We start from the raw sequence: 19,958 nt of genomic DNA on the forward strand, positions 1-19,958 counted from the left end.
CAGTGTGGCCTGGTGGCCAAGAGCGCGGGTTCTGGAGCTGGCGCTCTGGGTTTGAATACTGATTTTGCCAACTTTGAACTGTTGTACACTTGGGCTATCTCCTTAATTTCTCAGTACCTCAGTGTCTCTGTCTATGAAATGGGCACATTTATACTTACTTTAAAGGGTTATAGTGGGGTCAAGTGAGACACTGCATAGAACAGTGATGGCGAACCTATGACACACGTGTCAAAGGTGACATGCGAACTCATTTTTTTGGTTGATTTTTCTTTGTTAAATGCCATTTAAATATATAAATATAAAAAATATAAGTCTTTGTTTTACTATGGTTGCAAATATCAAAAAATTTCTATATGTGACACGGCACCAAGAATTAAGTTAGGGTTTTTCAAAATGCTGACACGCCGAGCTCAAAAGGTTTGCCATCACTGGCCTACATGGTTGCATCTCCTCAGAGGCTCCTGCTCCAGGCAGACGGCCCTGCTGTGGTTCCATCTCCCGCTGGCTGGTCCCGGCTTCTGGACTCTGCCCTCCCTCAGCCCCTCGGCCCCTCCACCCCAGAGCTGGTACTGAGCAAAAGAAGCCGTTCATTAAAGGTACCTACTGTGCAATTCTACTTATGTGAAGTTCAAGAACAGGCAGCACTAGTCTGTGGTGACAGAAGCCCGTCAGCCCTCAGGAAGGGGCGGGAGGAAACTCTGAGGCCGTGGGAATGTTTTATGCCTTGATTGCGGTGTGTGTTACAGAGGTGTGTGCGCTATGAAAACTCGTTCAGTCCTACACTGAAGGCCTGTGTGTCTGACTGTGTTTTCTAATTTCCTCGTTGAATCCTGAAGAAAACACAGTTTCTATTTTCGAACAAACACAGTAGGTCACAGAGGAGGATGTAAACTTACAGGTAAGGAAGGTCTTTGACACAATTAAACACGAGACTTTGAACAGAACCTCACACGTGGGCTGGTTTATTTCAGACCGTGTTCCCCAGTCCCCGGAGGACACGCTCCCCTGCTTTGCTTGAATCCAAAATATTGCAAAGCGCGGATCTCTACGGAGTGCCTAGCTCAGTGCCGGCACGCAGGCGCGCAGCTAAGGTGATGCTCACGATGCAAGCTGAGTGTAATGGACCTTCCTAAGACATGATTTCGTCTTGTGATTTTCACAAAGCATTCGGCCCCTGAATTCTGCCCGGGATGGGGAAGGCTTTCTCAGACAGCACCCCACACCCAGCTTCCTGCACAGGCGCAGGCACAGGGAGGTGTCTGCATCACCACAGGAGAGGATGCAGGAGATTCAGATCTGTGCCCCTCTTCCCACACCCCAGGAAAATGGCCAGTGCAGCCCAGCACCTGCCTGAGCCTGATGGTTAGGCAGAGATGGCCGCCCCATCTCCTGACAAGCTAGCCCCCGTGCACCTTGGATAAAGACTGTGTGCAGGCTGGGAATGGAGCAGAAGACCCTAGAAACTGGTCCTCCCCCCCCCGCCCCCCCCCCCACCCGCCCCAGGCTGGGAGTTAGAGGGAACAGGAGGAAGGCATGCATCCCCGGTCTATCTCAGGGTCCAGAGGGCCCAGGCTGCTGTGACATTCTTGTCCTCCAGGGCCCAGAGGGGGCACCGGAGCGGGATGGCTGCCCGCTGGGCCGGCTCTAAAAGGCACTGAGTAGGGGGTTGTGGCCCCCGGCAGGTGGGCAGGGCCCAGGCAGGCACAGGCGGCGCTGGGTCTCCAGTCTACAGAAGCGGTTCTGGTTGGACACGCGGGTGGTCACGCCTAGCCCGCAGGTGGCCGAGCAGGGGCCCCAGGCTGTGCTCCATTCTGGGCAGGGCGCCCCGGGAGGCGGGGGAGCGACAAGGCCAGCAGCCTGCGGTCCTGGGGGAAGAAAGAAGGGTCAGCACTGGGTCAGGACTTGGCAGCAAATCAGCCCCCTGGGCTGTGTGCGATCGTGGTCACATTGCTCCTCCCCCTGGACCTCAGCTCCTTCCTGGGTCAATAGGAGCGAGTGGAGCAGGTGGAGTACTTAGCATAGTGCCCGGTGCTCGCCTCACTGTAGATTCTCTGATCTTGGTTAGGACTGAATACAATTTGTTGCCTTGTGGGCTGGACTCACCCCTGCTCTCAAGCCCTCCCTGCCCTCCTCTGCTCTGCGTTATGTCTCTTGTGTTTCAGGCTCTGCATCCTCAGATTCCCTCCCCTGCCACCTTCCAGTAGGTTTGACCCATGGGAGGCCCCACTGGAAACTGGGGGGCAGAAGGGAGCAGAAGCCAGGTCTACCCCCACCTCCGCCTGCTTTCTGTAAGGTCTACATGGTTGCATCGCCTCAGAGGCTCCTGCTCCAGGCAGACAGCCCTGCTGTGGTTCCATCTCCCGCTGGCTGGTCCCGGCTTCTGGACTCTGCCCTCCCTCAGCCCCTCGGCCCCTCTACCCCAGAGCTGGTACTGAGCAAAAGAAGCCATTCATTAAAGGTACCTACTGAGCAATTCTATTTATGTGAAGTTCAAGAACAGGCAGCACTAGTCTGTGGTAACAGAAGTCAGTCAGCCCTCAGGAAGGGAGTACTTAGCATAGTGCCGGTACTGGTCACCCCCTCATACATGATGGCTATTAGGTTACTCTGCTGGTGCTGGCATGGCCCTCCCCCAGCAACCAGCGGGCTTCTCCTTTCACAGGAGGTTGCAGCCCGTGTGACGCAACAGGGGTGCTCGTGACCCCAAGGCCGCGCCTGGAACACCACGGCGGGTTCACCAGGGTCTGGGCTCCCTCCTCCCGTTTTATTCTTCTCTGCTAATCTCTTGTTGTCCTTCCTTCTGGCCCTTTCTACAAGTGGTCCTTATCCAGGGGTGACATTGTCCTCCAGGGGTCACCTGGCAATGTCTGGAGATGTTTTTTGTTGTCACAATTGAGGGAGGTTGCCACAGGGGTAGACAGGGATGCTGCTAAACATCCTACAATGCACACGGCAGCCCCTCACTGAAGAATTACTCAACCCAAATGCCAGCAGTACCAAGGTGGAGAAACCCTGTGGTATATGCACATGTGTGCAGCATGCATGATGTGTACATGTACATTTACTTGCAGACACACACATATGCATGCACATAATGGAGATAAAATCGCACACATGGTGTCCTATCCTGCTTTTTATACAGAAGGTGAACTCATGGCGTTCTCCCGTGGATTTAAACGGCTGGGTCACGTTCTGTAGGAATAACAGCTGCCACCAGTGGAGCGCTGTGTGCTAGGCACGGTCCTAACTGCGTTACTTGTGTTAACTCCTCCAGTCCTTGCAACAACTCTATGAGGTGGACACTTATTTTACAGTTGAAGGACCCGAGGCACAGAGACGTTAAGCAACTTTCTCAGAGTCACACAGCGTGGAAGTGGCCTAACTGGCCTTAGCATCCGGGCCGATTCATGCTTAGCCACCACGCTCCACTGCCTCCCAGGAGGCACCAGCATCTGTGGGGGCAGTGCTCTCTTTTCAGTTTCCTTTTTTTAAAAAAAAACACATCATAACAATTTTTACAAATCCGCAACATGTCAACAACAAAGTCTCTAAAACTGAAGAATTTATGGCAGAAGGTAACTGTCTTTTCCCCGGCCCTGCCCACCCCTAGGCCCGTGTCAGCCACGTTGCTATGTTCAGTTTTGAGTTCCTCTGTTGATAAGCCCAATAGTATTACATTAGTGTTATATATTATAGGATATTTGTCCTGTTATGTAAACATATTATTAATATGTACCAATTAGGTATAAAAGAATGTATATTATAATAGTGTACTTCGCTATGAAATGTGAGAATTTGCTTCAAGTATTCCCACCCTCCTTTCCCTTCTCCACTCTGCCACAATTTGGACTTAATTTATTTATGACTTAAAATGACATGCCCACTGTTTGTTGTTTAGTCGGTTGTAAAGAGGTCTGTGCGTCTCTACTCCGCTTTCCTGTCTCCTCAGCCAGCGGCCCGCCCGCTTCTGCCGCTAAAACCTTCCCTCTGGTGTGTGCAGGCAGCTGCCCCCAGAGGTCCCGCCCTCCAGGCGCCCTGCCCCAGGGCCTGGGCGGCCCAGCACTCACCTGGGGCCAGGAGGGGCTGGCCCCCCAGCGCCCCTGCCTGGTCGCACACCCACTCAGGGCAGCACTTTCCCGGCACCTCCACCCTCCGGGGGTGCGGGCAGTCCCAGCTGGGCAGCCGGACGTCCTCACTGCACAGGGGCACGCAGGTGAAGCCGCCGTCCTCGCAGCGGCAGCGGATCCTGCAGTGCGGCTGGAAGGCCTCCCCATCCCGGAACCGGCGGCCGTTCACCTCACAGCTCCCGTCATCCTCTCCCCCTGCGGAGGAGAAAGCGGGCCCATCGGTGACCCCCAACCTTCCCCGGGCAAGGCTGGGCCGGCCACATCCTCCACGTGGCTCTGTCTGCAGAGCTGGCCCAGGTCCCCCTGGGAGGCTGTGCCCTTGAGGCATCTGAGCACTGCCCGGGGGCTCCAGCCAGCCACACACACCCACTCCCGTGGCCAGCTGCCCTGGCACCTGCAGGAAGCCAGCATGGCCGACCGCATCCTGGCACAGGGTTGGCGAGAAGACCTGCCTGGTCTGAGCCCCTTGATTAGCTATGGACCTTGGCCAAGTGATTTCACTTCTTCTTGCCTCAGTTTCTTCTGCAAAATGGGTTACAACGGTACTTACAGGGGTGGGTAAACGTAGGTTTACAGTTGCAATATAAGCAATACAATAATTAATAAATAATGACACAAGAATAAACTCTGTTTCACATACAGTTACAAACCTACTTGTGCCCCACCCTGTATCTCATGGGGTTGTGGTATAGACTAAACACCACGATATATGTAATGACTACAACCGAAAGGAGACATCTGCTCTGTTGTAGTTATTAGTATAATTGTGATAGATTCACAGTGGGTAACTGGGATGTGCACACTGAGATTTCATGCAGCAAACTTCCATTGTCCCTCTGCCTGTGCAGTCATACTGTCAGGTCAGGGCTTGCCTTGCTGGCGGTGTAACTTCAGGTGAGCTACTTAACTTCTCTGAGTCACCCTAACAGCAGCAATGATGAGGACAGCAACCTCCCCCTTCAGTTACATGAGATAATGGGTGCATAGCATCTAGCATAGGGCTAGGCATATAGTAGGTGCTCAGGAAACACTCTTCGAATGAAGCCCCCAAGACATGGGCACTAATACCACTTGCTCTGCTAGACACGAACTCCTTGAAGGCTGGGCCTGAGAGTGTTCATCCTGGCATTCCCTGTGCTGGCTCACAGCATGAATGGCACACTCCATGTCCTTTGAATGAATGCCTGGCACAGAGCCCAGCATATAAAAGACACTGATAACATAGGTCTGACTCCTTATAATTCCTGAGACATATATTGTGCCCTGTCTGGGTGCCAACCGCTGTGCGCCTAGACAGGACTAAGACACAGTCCTTGCCTGGGGAGACTCGGGGGCCAGTGTGGGAGACAGATGTGCAAGTCCTTATCTCCAAGATGCAATCAGTTGCCCTGGAGAGGTGCGTGGGAGCCGCTGAAGTGCAAAGAAAGGAGCCATCAGGAAGCTTCCTGGAGACGTGGTGGCAGTTCCACTGGGTCTGGGAAGGGAAGCCCGTTTTCCCAGGTCTTCAGAGAAAAACCTCAAACAGTCCGTGCACATGCAGGAATGTGGGAACCATATAGACTTGGGTTCAAGCCACGGTTCCCCACTTGCAAGCTGAGGGCAGGTATTTCACCTCTGAGCCGCGGTACCCGGGCCACTGGAGGACTGAATGAGCCAGCCGCCTCAAAGCCTTTGGCCCCGAGCTCGGAACATAGCAGATGCTCAGTAAGTGGGAGTGGGTGGCGCTTCTCCCTCAGAGGGAACGGGACCTGCGCCAGTCCTCCCTCCTCCTCCTCCCAGGCCACAGCCCTTTCGCTTCAATCCCAGCCTTTTGGCCTGGACCCCGTGGCCACCGGTTTCCTAAAACTGCAGCGGCAGTTATACCTCAATCCCTCTCCCCAGCCTGGCCAAACCTGGCCCCCACCCCCACCCCGGTGCCACCGCCCCGGGCCTCTTGGTTGCTGAGATAAACTGGTAAACAGAGGGACTGTTTAGGAAAGTCAGCTAGAGGGGCGATAATTTTAGCAAGGTTTCCTGGCGCCTCTCCTGGGTCCTCCAGCTCAGAGCGGGCTGTGGGAGGGTGGGAGATTGATGCCTGGGCGGCCACTCCCCAGCCCTGGTGCACTCAGGCATGGTCCCAACAGCACGAGGTACCTCCACACTTACTCAGTCGTGGGCCCCCCACCATCCATCCATGCACACTGACAGCTGCCCAAACCTCACTCCTCCTTCCGGACCCTCGCCAATGCCCTCCCCCAAATAATTCAGAGCACAGTTTTGTCATCTGGTGATTTCAGAATCCTCCTTCCCTCTGAGGGTCCCCTACAGGAGAAGGAACAACACAGGCTCTTTGTTTTGTTTTAGTGTGTGTGTGTGTGTGTGTGTGTGTGTGTGTGTGTGTGTGTGTTTTACCTTCATCTGCTTGCATGCTGTGTGACCTTAGGCAGTGATTTAACCTCTCTGAGCCCCAGTTCCCTCATCTGCAAAACAGGGATAATAATAGGACCTACTTCATTACTAAAGGCTAAAATTAAATCATGTGCATGAAGGGCTATCGCACAGTGCATGCTTAATAAATGAATGGTGGCTGTGATTGCTAGCCCCACTAGAACTACTGTTACTATTCATTCATGAACTCATTCGTTCATTCATTCAACAATTACTTATCGAGTGCCTACTACGCACCAGGCACTGTTCTAGGCACTTGTGATACAGCAATGACTAAAACAGGCAAAATCCTGCCCTCATTGGAGATGTTGCTCTAGTGGAAATAAATACAATAACAAGTATGTAGAATTTGAGATTAGTTCTGGAAAAGTAAAGGAGGGCAGAGTTAAGGAGTGGGGCAGGATTATAGTTTTTAAATGTGTTTGTTGATCAGGGAAGTCCTCACTGAGAAGGTGATATATTAGCAAAGATGTGAAGGAGGCAAAGAACAGTATCTGAAAGGGCGAGGACTACACCCTCCATCTTACCCTGGGTCCTCCATTTTTGGGCAGAGCCATGTGCTCAGCAAGGCTTCTTCCCGGAAGCCCCAAGCCTCTGCTAGCCACACCCAGGATTTCTCTGGACTAACCAATGATAATCAAGGGAAGTGCACGCCATCAATATGACCACATCCTGTGTAATGAGACACCGACTCGCGCCTGGCCAATCGGTGGGGCCCACAGTCCCCTCTCCTGCCCTTACTCCCCCCCCCCCCCCCCCCCCGTAAAACTCCTCGTCCCATCAGGCTTCGCTCTCTCGGCCACTCGGCTTGCCGTTGTGTCGGTGAGTGTGGTGGATGGGGAGCTTGAGCTAGCTTGAAATAAAGAACTCTTTGCTTTTGCATCGGACTCGCTGGCTCCCTGGTGGGCTCTTGGGAATCTTGAAATCTGGGCATAACAGTACCGAGGCCAGTGCAAAGGCCCTGAGGTGGGCACGTGCCTGGGCATTTAAGGAGCAGCAAAGGAGGCCAGTGTGGCTGGAGCAGAGAGCAGGAGGGAGGGAGTTAGATAAGAGAGCCACAGGATCAGGTCACTAGAGGACTCTGCCTTTTATTCTGAGGAAATGAGAAGCTGTTGGAGACTTTCAGGCAGAGGAGGGACGTGATCTGACTTATGTGTCACAAGGGGCCCTTGTGCTACTATGTTGAGAATAGACTGGGGCAGAAGCAGGGAGGCTTATGGAGCTACTGCCATCCAGGCAAGTGGCCATGGGGCTCAGCCAGGCTGGTAGCAGTGGAGGGACAGAGAAGGGTCAGGTCCTGGAAATTTTGTGAAGAATTTGCTGGCGGATGTGGGATGTAAAGAATAGAGAGACTCCAAGGAGGCCTCCGAGCTTTTGAACCTGAGCCAGGGGAAGGATGGAGCTGCCCTCCACCAAGCTGCAGAAGCTGCATGTGTGGGGGGTGGGAAGCCAGGAGCTTGGTGTCCCCCCAGAGCCAGGACCTAGTTTAGCCCCTGTGACATCTTAGCTGGCCCTGGCCCACCTGTGGGGTTCACCAGCTCCCAGCTCCCAGCTCCCAAATTCAGTTCATATCATTAGACATTCATGAGCATCCACCATGTTGCCAGACTGGGACTGGGAGTTGCAGGAAGGAACAAGAACCAAATAAATCTTTGGCCTCCAGGTGTTTGAGTCTGAATCGAGATGGAATAAATAAAGAAAAAGGCCCCTGAATGAAGTTCTTGGCAATAGCAGCCACTAGGTACCAGGCATATGTCGGGTGTCAAGCAGTAGAGCAATGGACACTAAGATTGTGAAGCCAGCTTCCTGGGTTCAAATCCCAGCTCAGCTACTTATGAGCTGTGTGACTTTGGGCAAGTAGCTTCACCTCTCTGTGCCTCCTTTTTCCATCTATAAAATAAGGATAGCATCTGTGCCTACATCACATGGCTGTCGGGAGGTCAAATGAGGTGGGATTTGTGAAACCCCTAGTGGCTGGCACATACTAAGTGCTGTGAAATAAATAAACTCTGAGAAGTGCCGTGGCTAATCTAAACATCAGCCTTATAAGCTATGTTGCTTGTCTCATTTCTTTCTTCAGGAACTTTTTAAATTAGCAATCATCTATGAGTTTATCTACAAATCGCCCCTTTCTTCTTATTATACGCCTCTGATCCAATAAAATATTTAACAAGGATTTACTAAGGATAACTTTCTGTCTCCAAGTTTTGCTGTTTTGCTTGTTAGCAGGGTTTTTCCTATAGATGGACTCATGGGCACCCCTCTCGTTCTTATTTTTATAGAAGTGTGACTTGCACATAGAGGAAAGAGATCAGTTGCTCTACAAGGCTTATTAGAGCAAGGGGGCTGGGGGAGAATGAGGGAGGGAAGGGAGGAAGGGAGGAAGGGAGGAAGGGAAGAACAGTTCCTTGCTTCTATTTCTCTAAAGCAGCGAGTTCTCAGTTGGAGATGATTTTCTCCCCGGGGACATTCAGCAATGTCTGGAGACAGATTGTCATAACTTGGGGATGAGGGTGCACTGGCATGTAGTGGCAGAGACCTGGGACACTGCTAAATGCCCTACCAAGCACAGGACAAGCCCCACAACAGGAATAATCTGGCCCCAAATGTCCCTAGCGTGGAGCTGAGAACCCCATCGAAAGCATCAGGGGCCCGGGAACCGGAAGAGTGTGGAAGATGGAGGCTCTCAGGGTCACTGGCAAATGCAAACGATGGGCTCCCGATTCAGGAGGAAGAGAGACAGAATGTTGCTTTAGAGCAGTGGTTCTCAACCTTCTGGCCCTTTAAATACAGTTCCTCATGTTGTGACCCAACCATAAAATTATTTTCGTTGCTACTTCATAACTGTAATGTTGCTACTGTTATGAATCGTCATGTAAATATCTGATATGCAGGATGGTCTTAGGCGACCCCTGTGAAAGGGTCGTTTGACCGCCAAAGGGGTCGCGACCCACAGGTTGAGAACCACTGCTTTAGGGCCTGTTGGAACAGGTTCCAAGCATGGAACCTGTTCTGTTAATATCGATGAACCTCAGTTTCCTCATATATAAAATGGGTCTGAAAGTACTACTTACCTCATAGGGTTATTGTGATTTATGTAGTAAGTGCTTAGCAAAGTGCCTGACATATATTACACCCTAAAGAAGGGGTTGTTGCACTTTTATTTTCCCAAAAGTATTCTGAGGGTCCTGAGGAGGGGGTGATGACTTCTGGTTAGAAGAATACTGGAGGGCTTCTCAGAGGAGGAGGTTATGGCCATGATTTGGGCAGGTAGGAATGGAGGAAGGCTGTTCAGGTGTTGGCATGGTCATAGTAAATACAAGAGGAGAGAAGCAGGGAGTGGGCCTAGGGAACCTTGTTGTAGCCAGGTTTGGCTGAACTGGATGATGGATCTGAAGTGAAGGTAAAAGGTAGAGAGAGAAAGGCTTCCCTTTGACTGAGGACACCTTGGCCTTGGCCACCCCTCCCCTCCAACCACACCCTCCATCAGTCCCGCAAACCTGCTTACAGAGGCACACGGCCCCCTGGCCTCCAGGGCCCACCCCGCGCTGGCACACCAGGCCCTGGCTGGAGTCACAGACGTGGAGGTGGTCGCAGGGCTCCCCGAGCTGCCGTGCACATAGTCGGCAGCAGTTGCAGCCGTCCAGCACCAGGGGCACCCCCGGTGGGCATTGGGGCGGCGGCCAGGGGCAGGTACACGGCATTGGGCACAGCTGGGCACACACCTGCAGAGACAGAGACCCCACTCAGCCATGGTCGTTCAAGGTGGCCAGTGAGACCCTCACAACTGGCTATCTCTCTGCCAGGGTGGGCAGTGTGGGGGTCCACATGTTGGCCCAGAATCACACAGACCTGCTCTTGAACCCTGGCACTCCTGTGGTACTCTGCCCCTTATTAGTTGAGTGACCTTGAGCAAGGTACTTAAGCTCTCTGAGCCTCAATATCCTCGTTTGTAAAAAAGGGGGAACAGCAGTATCTAACCCAGAAGCTGCTTTGGGGAGTACATGGAACGATGCATGTTAAACCCTTAGCACAGGCCTGGGGTGCAGCAGATGCCCCATGCATGTAGCTGTGATGCTCATCATTGTGAATTACAATAAAGGGCTCAGGATCCGCCCTCTAAGATTACCGAAAGGCAGAAGCAGCAAAATGAAGGATTGAAACCACAGGTCCTGTAACTTTCCAGCAGGTGGACCTTAGATACTTATCTTGAGAGCTGAATAAATCCAACAATCTCATGGAAGTTTTTCATCTTTAGAACAATTCAGATTATGTTCCCGGACAAGCATCGGATCACCTAGGAAACTTGGTAAAATACTGACCCCTAGGCCTCCTCTGGGACTTACTGAGTCAGAGCTTCCAGGGGCAGGGCCCTGGAGTCTGAGTTTTAACAGGGTGCTCAGGGGCTTCTGATGCACAGCCAGGTCCTTGGCACCTCTGCTCCCATCTCCCCCCTCCCGCCTGCCCCCTGCCATGCACAGATGGGGCTCCTGAGCATCAGAGAAGGTAAGGGACTTGTCAGAAGTCACAATGTGTTAGCTGCAGAGCTGGGCCCTTGCTTCTGCACTGAGGCCCCAGGGCCTGGAGACGGGGGTGGACTTGCCCTGTAATAGAGGAAGGTCTGAGCCAGGGACCCATGCCCTGGGGCAGGGTCAAGGTATCAACTCAAATGTCCTAACTGCCCCTCCCCCCTCAGGACAGAGAAACACCCAAACCAGATGCATGGGCTCCCTGTATGTCCAGTTGAAGGTGGGGAGCAAGAGGTAGGCGTAATTCAAGATATTCCCAGTGGCCCCATCTGTGGAGGACTGATCTTTAGTAGGATCCTTGGGGGACTGGAGGTTTTGGATAGAAGACTTGCAGTTTAGGAAGATGAAATCAGTGCCCTCATAGCCTCTGTGGCCCCAAGGCAGGCAATGACTCATTTACTCTGGTTCCCACCTTGTCCCATCCCTAGCACCCCCAAGTGTGCAAACATGCTTTCAGTGGCTTGCAGTTCCCACCCTGGCCATGAGGGGGTGCCCCAAACAGGCTGACCAGCTACTGGTGGGGCCTCAGCAGGAGGTGCTTGCAGGGCTCCATCTAAAAGGGCAGTATGGGTGCAGGCGGGCAGCTGTGTGCCTGCGGCCTCTTGAGGAAAGTGGGGAAGTCTGCCCAGCATTGGCTCTTGGGTCCCTCCTACCTGGAAGCAGCAGGGCCTGGACATAGGTCTTCTGCTTTGCACCTGGCTTCCCATTTGGGGCTCTTTCTACCACGTAACCTTGGCACGGGCTGGACCATAGGCCCTGAAACCCAGGAGAGGCTACTAACGTTCTCAGTGATGATGGCTAATATTTACCATGGGCCTGCCATGTGCTGAGCCCTTTAATGTGTTGTTTAATTTAACCCTCCCATGTGAGGTATCCCATTTCAAAGATGAGGACACCAAAGCCCAAGGCAATGTAGAGGCATCTCCTATCAGAGGTAGAGCCAGGATTAGGATCCAGGGTCCTGGGAGCCCCAGACCCAGGCTCTTAATGGCCATGCTCCCCTCTTGTTCTTTGGGGCTCTGATGCCAGTTTAGCCCCTGCCTCGGTTTACCCATTTCTCCAAGGGGAATAATGACAAGTCAGGGAGGGTGTTTCAGCATAGCCCTCTCTGGCCTTCCTCTATCTCCGCATCCATCCTCACCACTCCATCCCTCTGTCCAAGTTGCCCCATTACCCCCTTGGTTTCCCCAGCCCCTTGCTGTGGTCACCAGGGGGCAAGGCTCTGTGGTCAGAGCCCTGGACATGGAATCTTCTGGGCAAGAGCTGAAGTCTAAGTCTGAGCTTAGACACTGGCTTGCTGTGTGACTGTGAGCTCTTCCCTTCACTGCTCCGTGGGGAGGGAGCTGTCCCCTCCTCAGGAACGTGGGGTGGAGGCCCCCTACCCTGGAGTAGGGACAGGGACTGAGTCAGGCCAGCTCCCAGTCAGTGTGACACTGCCAGGTCTCCGCCCCAGACCTCTGCCCGTAGCCCTGAGCCCAGGGCCACCTGCCTAGAGGACAAGGCATGCTCTCCCTGAGGAGTGTGGTGGCTTTCCATGTTCGTGATGACCAAGTCCCTGTGTTCTGTGTGGGATGCTGCCTGGCGCCCTGGGACCCGGGAAGAATGAAGGGGTGCACAGCAAGTTGGGGGCGGCTTCATGTTGGTCTTTCATTTAATCCTGGGCCCCAAACCCCAAATCCCCTGCTCCAACCACCCAGCCACCCACCCGGCACAGTGTTTTGCCCACCCCCTTTGGCAGAACAAGCAGCAGGATGGGGAGCCAGCAGGGTTCTCAGCCTTCCCCGCACCACAGCGTGGGAGCGGGAGGGAGAAACTCCTGCGCAAGCTCCTTAAAGAAGCATAAAAATACAGTGAGATCATGGCGTGGGGCGGGGCCAATCCCCATGGGACTGGGAACAGCATTTGCTGAGGGGATGACAGGGCCCAGCAACTGGAGTCCGGGTTGGCGGTGGATAGGTAGGAACTGAAGTCCCGAGCCCCAGCCCACACACCCAGGCCTATCCTGGGCTCCACCTCCTCTATTGCACTGATGTTTCTTGACTGTGTGGCTTTGGGCAACTTGCTTACCCTCTCTGAGCCTTGCTTGGCTGAAAACACGCTAATAATTCCTGATAGGGTTGTTGGGCAAGGTAGACATTCCACAAGTTCTTTGGAAAACGTCTCGTAAGGGAAGGCATTACTTTATGGAGGTATCTCCTTGTCCCCTCTAGCCAGGGTCAGAGGTCACGTACTGCCTGAGGGCCCACAGCATTACTGCCCTTCCAGAGTGACCTTTCCAATGAGGCAGACACCAACATCCATTAAAATCCTGGCTCGTTGTTAGGCAAAGCAGGTCATCTCTTGAGTCTCACTTGCGAGGAGGGCACCACTGCGTTGTGGAAGGATTGTCGGGATTGGTAAGAATCAGAAAAGTCCCCTTCTGAACTCTGCCAGGTGCCAGGTCCTGTGCAGACCTCAGATGGATTCTCAAAAAGGATCTTCACAAAGACCTCATGGACACTGTGCCCATTCAGGCGAGGAAGCAGCTGAGGCTCAGCGAGAAGGGGCTTGCCTGCGGGCACACCGAGGGCTGGCCAGCGGCAGCTGTCTGGGCGCCCAGAGGGCAGCCTGGCTGTGCCCAACATGGGCCCCGCAGGGCTCCTTGGCGGTGAGTTCACACCTCCCCCAGCGGTGTGGAAGCCAGCAGTATGTGTCGGGGCCCGGGCCCCCCTTACCTTAGAGAGGAGGCAGAGGAAGGAGAAGGCCAGGAGGTGGGTCTGTGGTGTGCCTCTCATGTCACTGTGTCCCCCACGGAGCCAGCTTTGAGCCTGGGAGGCAGGACCTGTAAGTCTTTATGTTCCGGAGGCTGTGAGGTCACTCCACCCCCGCCCCCCCCCCCCACCACACACACACACAGACACACACACAGACACACACGCACACACGCACATTTACATGCACATTAGTCTTTGCATTCCTTGCTCCTCTCCCCATCCTCAGCCTCCCACTGATGAGCCCATTTACCTGAAGGTGAGAACGTGGAGGCCACCAAGGGGGTGCCTGCCAGTGTGTGCGAGTGTGTGCGAGTGTGTGTGAGTGTGTGTGTGTGTGTGTGTGTGTGAGAGAGAGTGTGTGTGTGTGAAAGCCAGAGCCAATGTCAGCACCGAGAGCCTGTGACAGGCTGGCAGGGGCCTCTGTAGCTCCTCCCAGCCCACTAGGGCCTTCCCAAGCCTTGGCTGTATCTGCTGCAGCCCTGCCCAGACCCCCTGCCCAACCCCGGGGGGCTGTGGATCCAGGAAGCGCTGGGCAGACACCCCCTTAGCAGAGCTGACCCAAGTCCTCCAAAGCCCTGTGGCCCGGTCTCTGGGCGGCTTCGGAGGGCCTGCGGTTTCTGGCAGGAGGATTGGCAGCCAGCCACCCAGAGGCGGGTGTGACCCAGAGCAAAACTTCCCTGGCGGCCTGTTTGCTTTTGGCAACAAGGGGCCTCCCCAGGGCTGCTTCCTGGGCTCTGGCAGGCGGCCGCTGTGGATGAGCCCACACAGGCTGGACCTATTGCGTGCCCACGCTTGCTGGGCACTACCAGCTGATCTGGAAGAACCAAATCCATTTCATGTAGCTCAGCCATCTCTGAGGGCCCCTCTGCAGGGACTGGATACACAATACAGACTTTGGGCCAAAGCCCAGTGCAGGAGATGACAGTGAGAAAACAGGTGGAATTTCTGTGCACACTGAGGAAGGGTCCTTGTTGAGAGGGAAGGTGAAGGACAGCTTTCTGAAGAAGTGCCTTTTCAGAGAGCCAAGGAAAGATGGGTGGCTCAGTGGTTGAGCATCAACCTATATGAACCAGGAGGTCAAGATTAGATTCCCGATCAGGGCACGTGCCCAGGTTGAGGGCTTGATCCCCAGTGTGGGGCATGCAGGAGGCAGCCAATCAATGATTCTCTCTCATCATTGATGTTTCTCTCTCTCTCCCTTCCTCTCTGAAATCAATAAAAATATATTAAAAATAAAAGATGGAGTCAGAGAGGTTAGAATATTCCAGGCGGAGGGACCAGCACATGCATAAGCCAGATGGTGGGAGAGAGCGTGATAGCATTGCCTAGTCTAGGAGCCCAAGGTGCCCGGGGTGACTGGGGCTGACTGTGAGGAGTGGACTGGGGCTGACTGTGAGGAGGGGAGTGGTGTAATGTGAGGAGTAAGAGACCCCCATTTAAGCCCCGGGTATTTTGGGGACACCAGTCCAGCCACTGGGGGGTTGGGGATGTAAAGACCTGAGCTTTGACTGTAGACTTTGACAAAGATAATAGAGGTGATGTCAAGGAGTGGCTGGGGAAGCCTTTGACCCCCCAAATCTCCACCAGTGCCCCAAACCTCAAAGGGAGGGAGCTGGACAACAGAGGGTTCCAGAATGGGCTGCTGGTGAGAAAGAAGAGTGACTTGATATCAGTGTGAGAGTGAGGGATTTTCAGCAGATGGGCGATACTCTCCTGTATGCAGCCATAAGGGAAGGAGATGATGGGGATGGAGGATGTCAACTGATGGTCGTTGATGCCAATTCAGTGCCAACAGGAATGCCCAATTTGGGATGCAGTGAAGAAGGAAACTTTATTCAGTGTAAAAAGCTCAACTGTGCCACAGCTAGACAGCTCAGCTCTGCATGAGGGTCTGCTCTGTTCTGCTTCTTGCTGGTGTACTCAGTCTGCACTGCTCTGGTGAGACATCTTCAGTGCTCCAGCTCAGCCAGGGAGATGCAAGCTTCAGTCTTTGGTAGAAAGGGAACATACGCTCTCTGAACCAGAAGGGAGCTGGCTTATATGGACAGGAGTCCCTGCCCAGGGTCCCTGATTAGTCCATCCTCATGCAAATGAGTACTCAGTTCCTCATAGTTTGATTGGTCCAAAAGACACTGTCCTGATTGGTCAGAATAGAGCCACTCTGATTGGCTGGAGCTGTGCAGTTCTGATTGGATGGGGAAAGCCTCTGTTCTACTGGTTGAAAGAGGATTCCAGGGACTCCTTTATAAGGGCTGGCTCAGAGGGCAGAGACACAGTGGAGAGCTGGGCAGTCCAGGACAGGCTTCTGCAGTTTGCCTGAGAGACCCCCGTGCAGAAATGGCTGCTAGGCTCTGGGTTTGTTTGTTTGTTTGTTTGAGCCAGTTGGTCACCAGGAGCCCTCCTTCGTAGATGTCTTTTTTTCTCAGAGTTCACAAGGACGAAGATGAAAATGCAGGTTTTGATCACTTATGGCTAGAGGAAGTGGCCAAGGGGAGATGGGGTTTCCACAGACTTGGAGGGAAGGAGAGATACACAGATGGATGGATTGATTGACTGATAAATTCTTATATTTTAGTCAGGCATGTTAGTATTTTATTTTTTAACACCCCACTTTATAGGAAAAAACTATTTTCAGTAATAATCATGAGATGAAACAAATATATTTCATGTGTGAACTAAAATCTGCACTTACCAAACCCAGTCATTATCCTCCACAGGCCACCCTTCCCCTGTTTTAAATTTTAAGCACCGACCAGCACACCAAGTAGCCACACAGAATGTCAGGATTGAAAAACCCGTAGGTTCGTCTTCATCATCACTCTGCAGGCGTTGTTTCTTGGACCTGCTGTTGAGATGCAGAAATATGTGACACTGTGGCGGGGGGAGACAGGAACTTCCCTGCAGCAAGAGCAAGTTCCAAACTGTTAGGAACTTTCCCGAAGAATGTGTGATCCTGAGTCCATGTGCGTTGGGGACAGCTATTCTAGAAATTCTCGAAGTGAACGTCCATGTAGAATATGTTTATTAAAGAACCAGAAATGAAAATGTGCTCATTCCAAGCTTACATATACTATCTAATAATAGACAAACATGGTAATTGACCGTACCTTCGCTATGCCTCACATTGGCTAATCAGCATGATATGCAAATTAACTGCCAACAAAGATGGCGGCTAATTTGCATACTGCAGGCAGATCCCGCTGCGCTGCCCTGCTTGGGGCTGGCGGCAGCGCGATCCAGAGCCGCCGCCCACCCCAGTGTGGGATCCAGGCCTGCCATGTGCGGCCCAGGATGGGTGGCAGTGTGATCCCGAGCCGCCGATCTCCCCAGCAGGGAATCTGGGCCTGCTGTGTGTGGCCCGGGGCGGGTGGGGTAGGCGGCAGCACAATCCCAGTGGCCGTCGGACCCAGCGCGGGATCCAGGCCTGCCATGTGCGACCGGGGGAGACGGGGCAGGCACCGCAGGATCGGGCGTGCCATCTGCCACCAGGGGAGCAGGCCTAAGCCAGCAGGTGGTTATCTCCCGACGGGTCCCAGACTGTGAGAGGGCACAGGTTGGGCTAAGGGACCCCCCCACCTGCCGGTGCACAAATTTTTGTGCACCAGGCTTCTAGTATATTAATAATATTCAACAGTTACCATACCAATTGTTGAGAACTTAGGGGAAAAAAAGATATTTTGGGGACAGAATACTTCATGACTGACATTGCTGAGGTTTGCCAGTGCTTGGTGCTAACAGAAGGCAGACTGGCTTCACCTCAACTTTATCTTTAAGTTTTCTGTTGACAGTGTGCCCTCTTATTGCCTGCATGCAGGGAAGAGCACCCCATATCCTGTCCTTGTGGGGCCACTGGTTATAATAATGAAAATGATTATGAATTGAGCACCCAGTGGGAGCCAGCCCTGTGCCAAGTACTTTTTTTTTTAAAGTGATGTTTCTAATCCTCACAGTCCACACCTCAATAAGAAAGGTGAAGTTCAGAGAGGTTAGGCAACTCACTTAAGGTCACACAGCTAGAAAACAGCCAGATTTTCAGCACAGGTTCCAATGACTCCAAACTTTCCTTGTGGTTTTTGTTGTTGTCATTTATTTTGCTTATAAAGCTCTCTGTGGCATCTCTATAAATTGAAGGGCTTAATGTGCATTCATATTAAGTGTACAGCCCTAGCTGGTTTGGCTCAGTGGATAGAGCGTCAGCCTGTGGACGAAAGGGTCCCAAGTTCAATTCTGGCCAAGGGCACATGCTCGGGTTGCGGGCTCGATTTCCCCCCCTAGCAGGGGGCATGCAGGAGGCAGCCAATCCATGATTCTCCCTCATCATTGATGTTTCTATCTCTCTCCCTTCCTCTCTGAAATCAATATATATATATATATTTAAAAAGTGTACAGCTGGACGACTCTTCACATATGTACACACCAATGATGTAACCACCACCCAGATTGAGGTACATTTCAGGAAGGTTCCTCATGCCCCTTCTAAGAGTGTACTTCTGCCCCCCAAGAAGTACAGTACTTCTGACTTCTGTCCCTATTCATTCGCTTCTCCTGGGAGGAACAGTTTTGAAGCACTTCTTTCTTTGGGGCAAGGAAGAAGACGGGCAAGAAAGGAGGTGTGAGCAGGAAAGAGGCGCACTGATCAGTGATGCCAACAACATCAGTAACAGGAAACGCTCGCTGGCTGACACCGAGGCACGGAGGAGGGCCCGCTGCCCAGGAGAGGGACAGGAGGTGAGCTGAAGAGTTGCCGCCAGCCTGGAGCGGCCTCTGCATCCGAGTGTGGATTTTGCTGGGAATTTATTCTCTCTGGTAACTGAGGATGGGCGCGTGTGGACAGTGGGAGGCCCCGCGCGTGGCCATTCAGGGGGGGTCCGCGGCCGTCGGTGTGAAGTGTGGAAGGACTGCAGCCGGAACTGCCACTTTGCTGACTGCCTACAGGTGGTGCAGGCCCCCAGCCGCCACGTTTGGCACCAGAGGGATGTGCCGGTCCCGGGAGCCCATCAATCTTTCGGCTGCTGCTACTGTCCCCCAAGTAAGACCCCAAACTGAGCACAGCTGCCCTTTGCGTTGCTGGAAACAAACTCAGACTCAAGTCAAAGGTCCCGGCTTCAAATCCTGGCTCCGCCACAGACGTACAGCGCTGGAGCTGGGTGGGATCACAGGGCACCCAGGGGGCCAAGCGCCAGGCGCTCTCACTCTCAGATGCCGACCTTGCACTTGCACGACCCTGAGAGTTAGTGTTTTCTTACGAGCAAGGCGTCCAGGGCACAAAATGAGTTCATGGTAGGAACTCAATAAATATTGGTTGAATGACTAAATAACAACTTCCTAGTCTAATGTATTCATTGGGGTACATTAGGCTATGCTTGGGTCACAAATAAACCCCCAAGTTCAGTGGTTTAACCCAACGAAGGTTTCCTTTTGTTCCTGAATGGTCCACTGAGGTCGGGCAGGTCCTCTCTGTCTTGGAGCCGCGGCCCCTGAGCCTTCCCTCCTCAGATGTCTGCTCCAAGGCACGCACCACCCGGCTGCTTGTTTGAAATGATTCAGGACCTTCATTTTAATAAGGCCCCCAAGTGATTGGGCTGCGCATTACAGTTGGTGAATCACTGGTCTACACCAGGGGTCTTCAAGGTCACCTTGGAGAAGGAGGGTGGAGAAGACACACTGGCCCTTCGCCGCCTCAGACCAGAAGTGACGTTCATCCCTTAGGCTTATATTTTATTGGGCAGGGGCAGTCACATGTCCTCAACTTAACTGCAAGGGGGGCTAGAAAATGTGGTGTTTCTGAGGTGCCCAGAAGAGGAGCCAGAGTGAGGGGCAGGTGACATATTCTTCGCCACAAGTGTCTTGGGATCTGGGACACATAGTTTGGCTTCTCTGGCCCTCCTGTGCTCTGTCTTGCTTTGTTTTGAGGTGGCCTACATGCTCTATCAGACCTGGGCCAGGCCGAGCACTTTCAGAGCTGGGACATGCATCTGAAAAGCGAAACTCGTGAAACACACCTGGGTCAGGGCACAGCATAAACGCCACGAGAAAGTGGATGAAGTTGAAAGGATGAAGTCCGTTCCAGCCACGCGGTTTGTCCTGCTCCTTGCACGTCACAGCCTGCCACACCCTGTGCT

At 53.1% G+C, this 19,958-nt stretch overlaps 1 protein-coding gene across 1 annotated transcript; it reads right to left on the reverse strand.

Annotated features, from left to right (window-relative positions):
- Positions 1 to 936: 936 nt before the first annotated feature.
- CCN5 (cellular communication network factor 5) lies at positions 937 to 14,325 on the reverse strand. The gene is made up of 5 exons (XM_081097969.1): positions 14,087 to 14,325; positions 13,798 to 13,890; positions 10,063 to 10,279; positions 4,068 to 4,322; positions 937 to 1,865 (listed from the first exon to the last, which is right to left on the reverse strand). The coding sequence occupies exons 2-5, from the start codon at positions 13,855 to 13,857 to the stop codon at positions 1,645 to 1,647; spliced, it is 753 nt and encodes a 250-aa protein (XP_080954095.1). The 5' UTR covers positions 13,858 to 13,890; positions 14,087 to 14,325; the 3' UTR covers positions 937 to 1,644.
- Between the last annotated feature and the right edge of the window lie 5,633 nt (positions 14,326 to 19,958).

The sequence above is a fragment of the Myotis nattereri genome (genome assembly GCF_964212035.1).
Source record: "Myotis nattereri genome assembly, chromosome: 8".
Taxonomy (NCBI): domain Eukaryota; kingdom Metazoa; phylum Chordata; class Mammalia; order Chiroptera; family Vespertilionidae; genus Myotis; species Myotis nattereri.

Bases quoted from the DNA above. Each gene is read 5' to 3' on its own strand.
- CCN5 (XM_081097969.1), bottom strand. From the start codon at position 13,857: ATGAGAGGCACACCACAGACCCACCTCCTGGCCTTCTCCTTCCTCTGC. The intron at 4,323-10,062 runs GTAAGCAGGTTT...TCTCCTCCGCAG, and splicing joins CCAGGGGGCCGTGTGCCTCT to GGGGAGAGGATGACGGGAGC. The intron at 1,866-4,067 runs GTGAGTGCTGGG...TTCTTCCCCCAG, and splicing joins CCAGCCCCTCCTGGCCCCAG to GACCGCAGGCTGCTGGCCTT.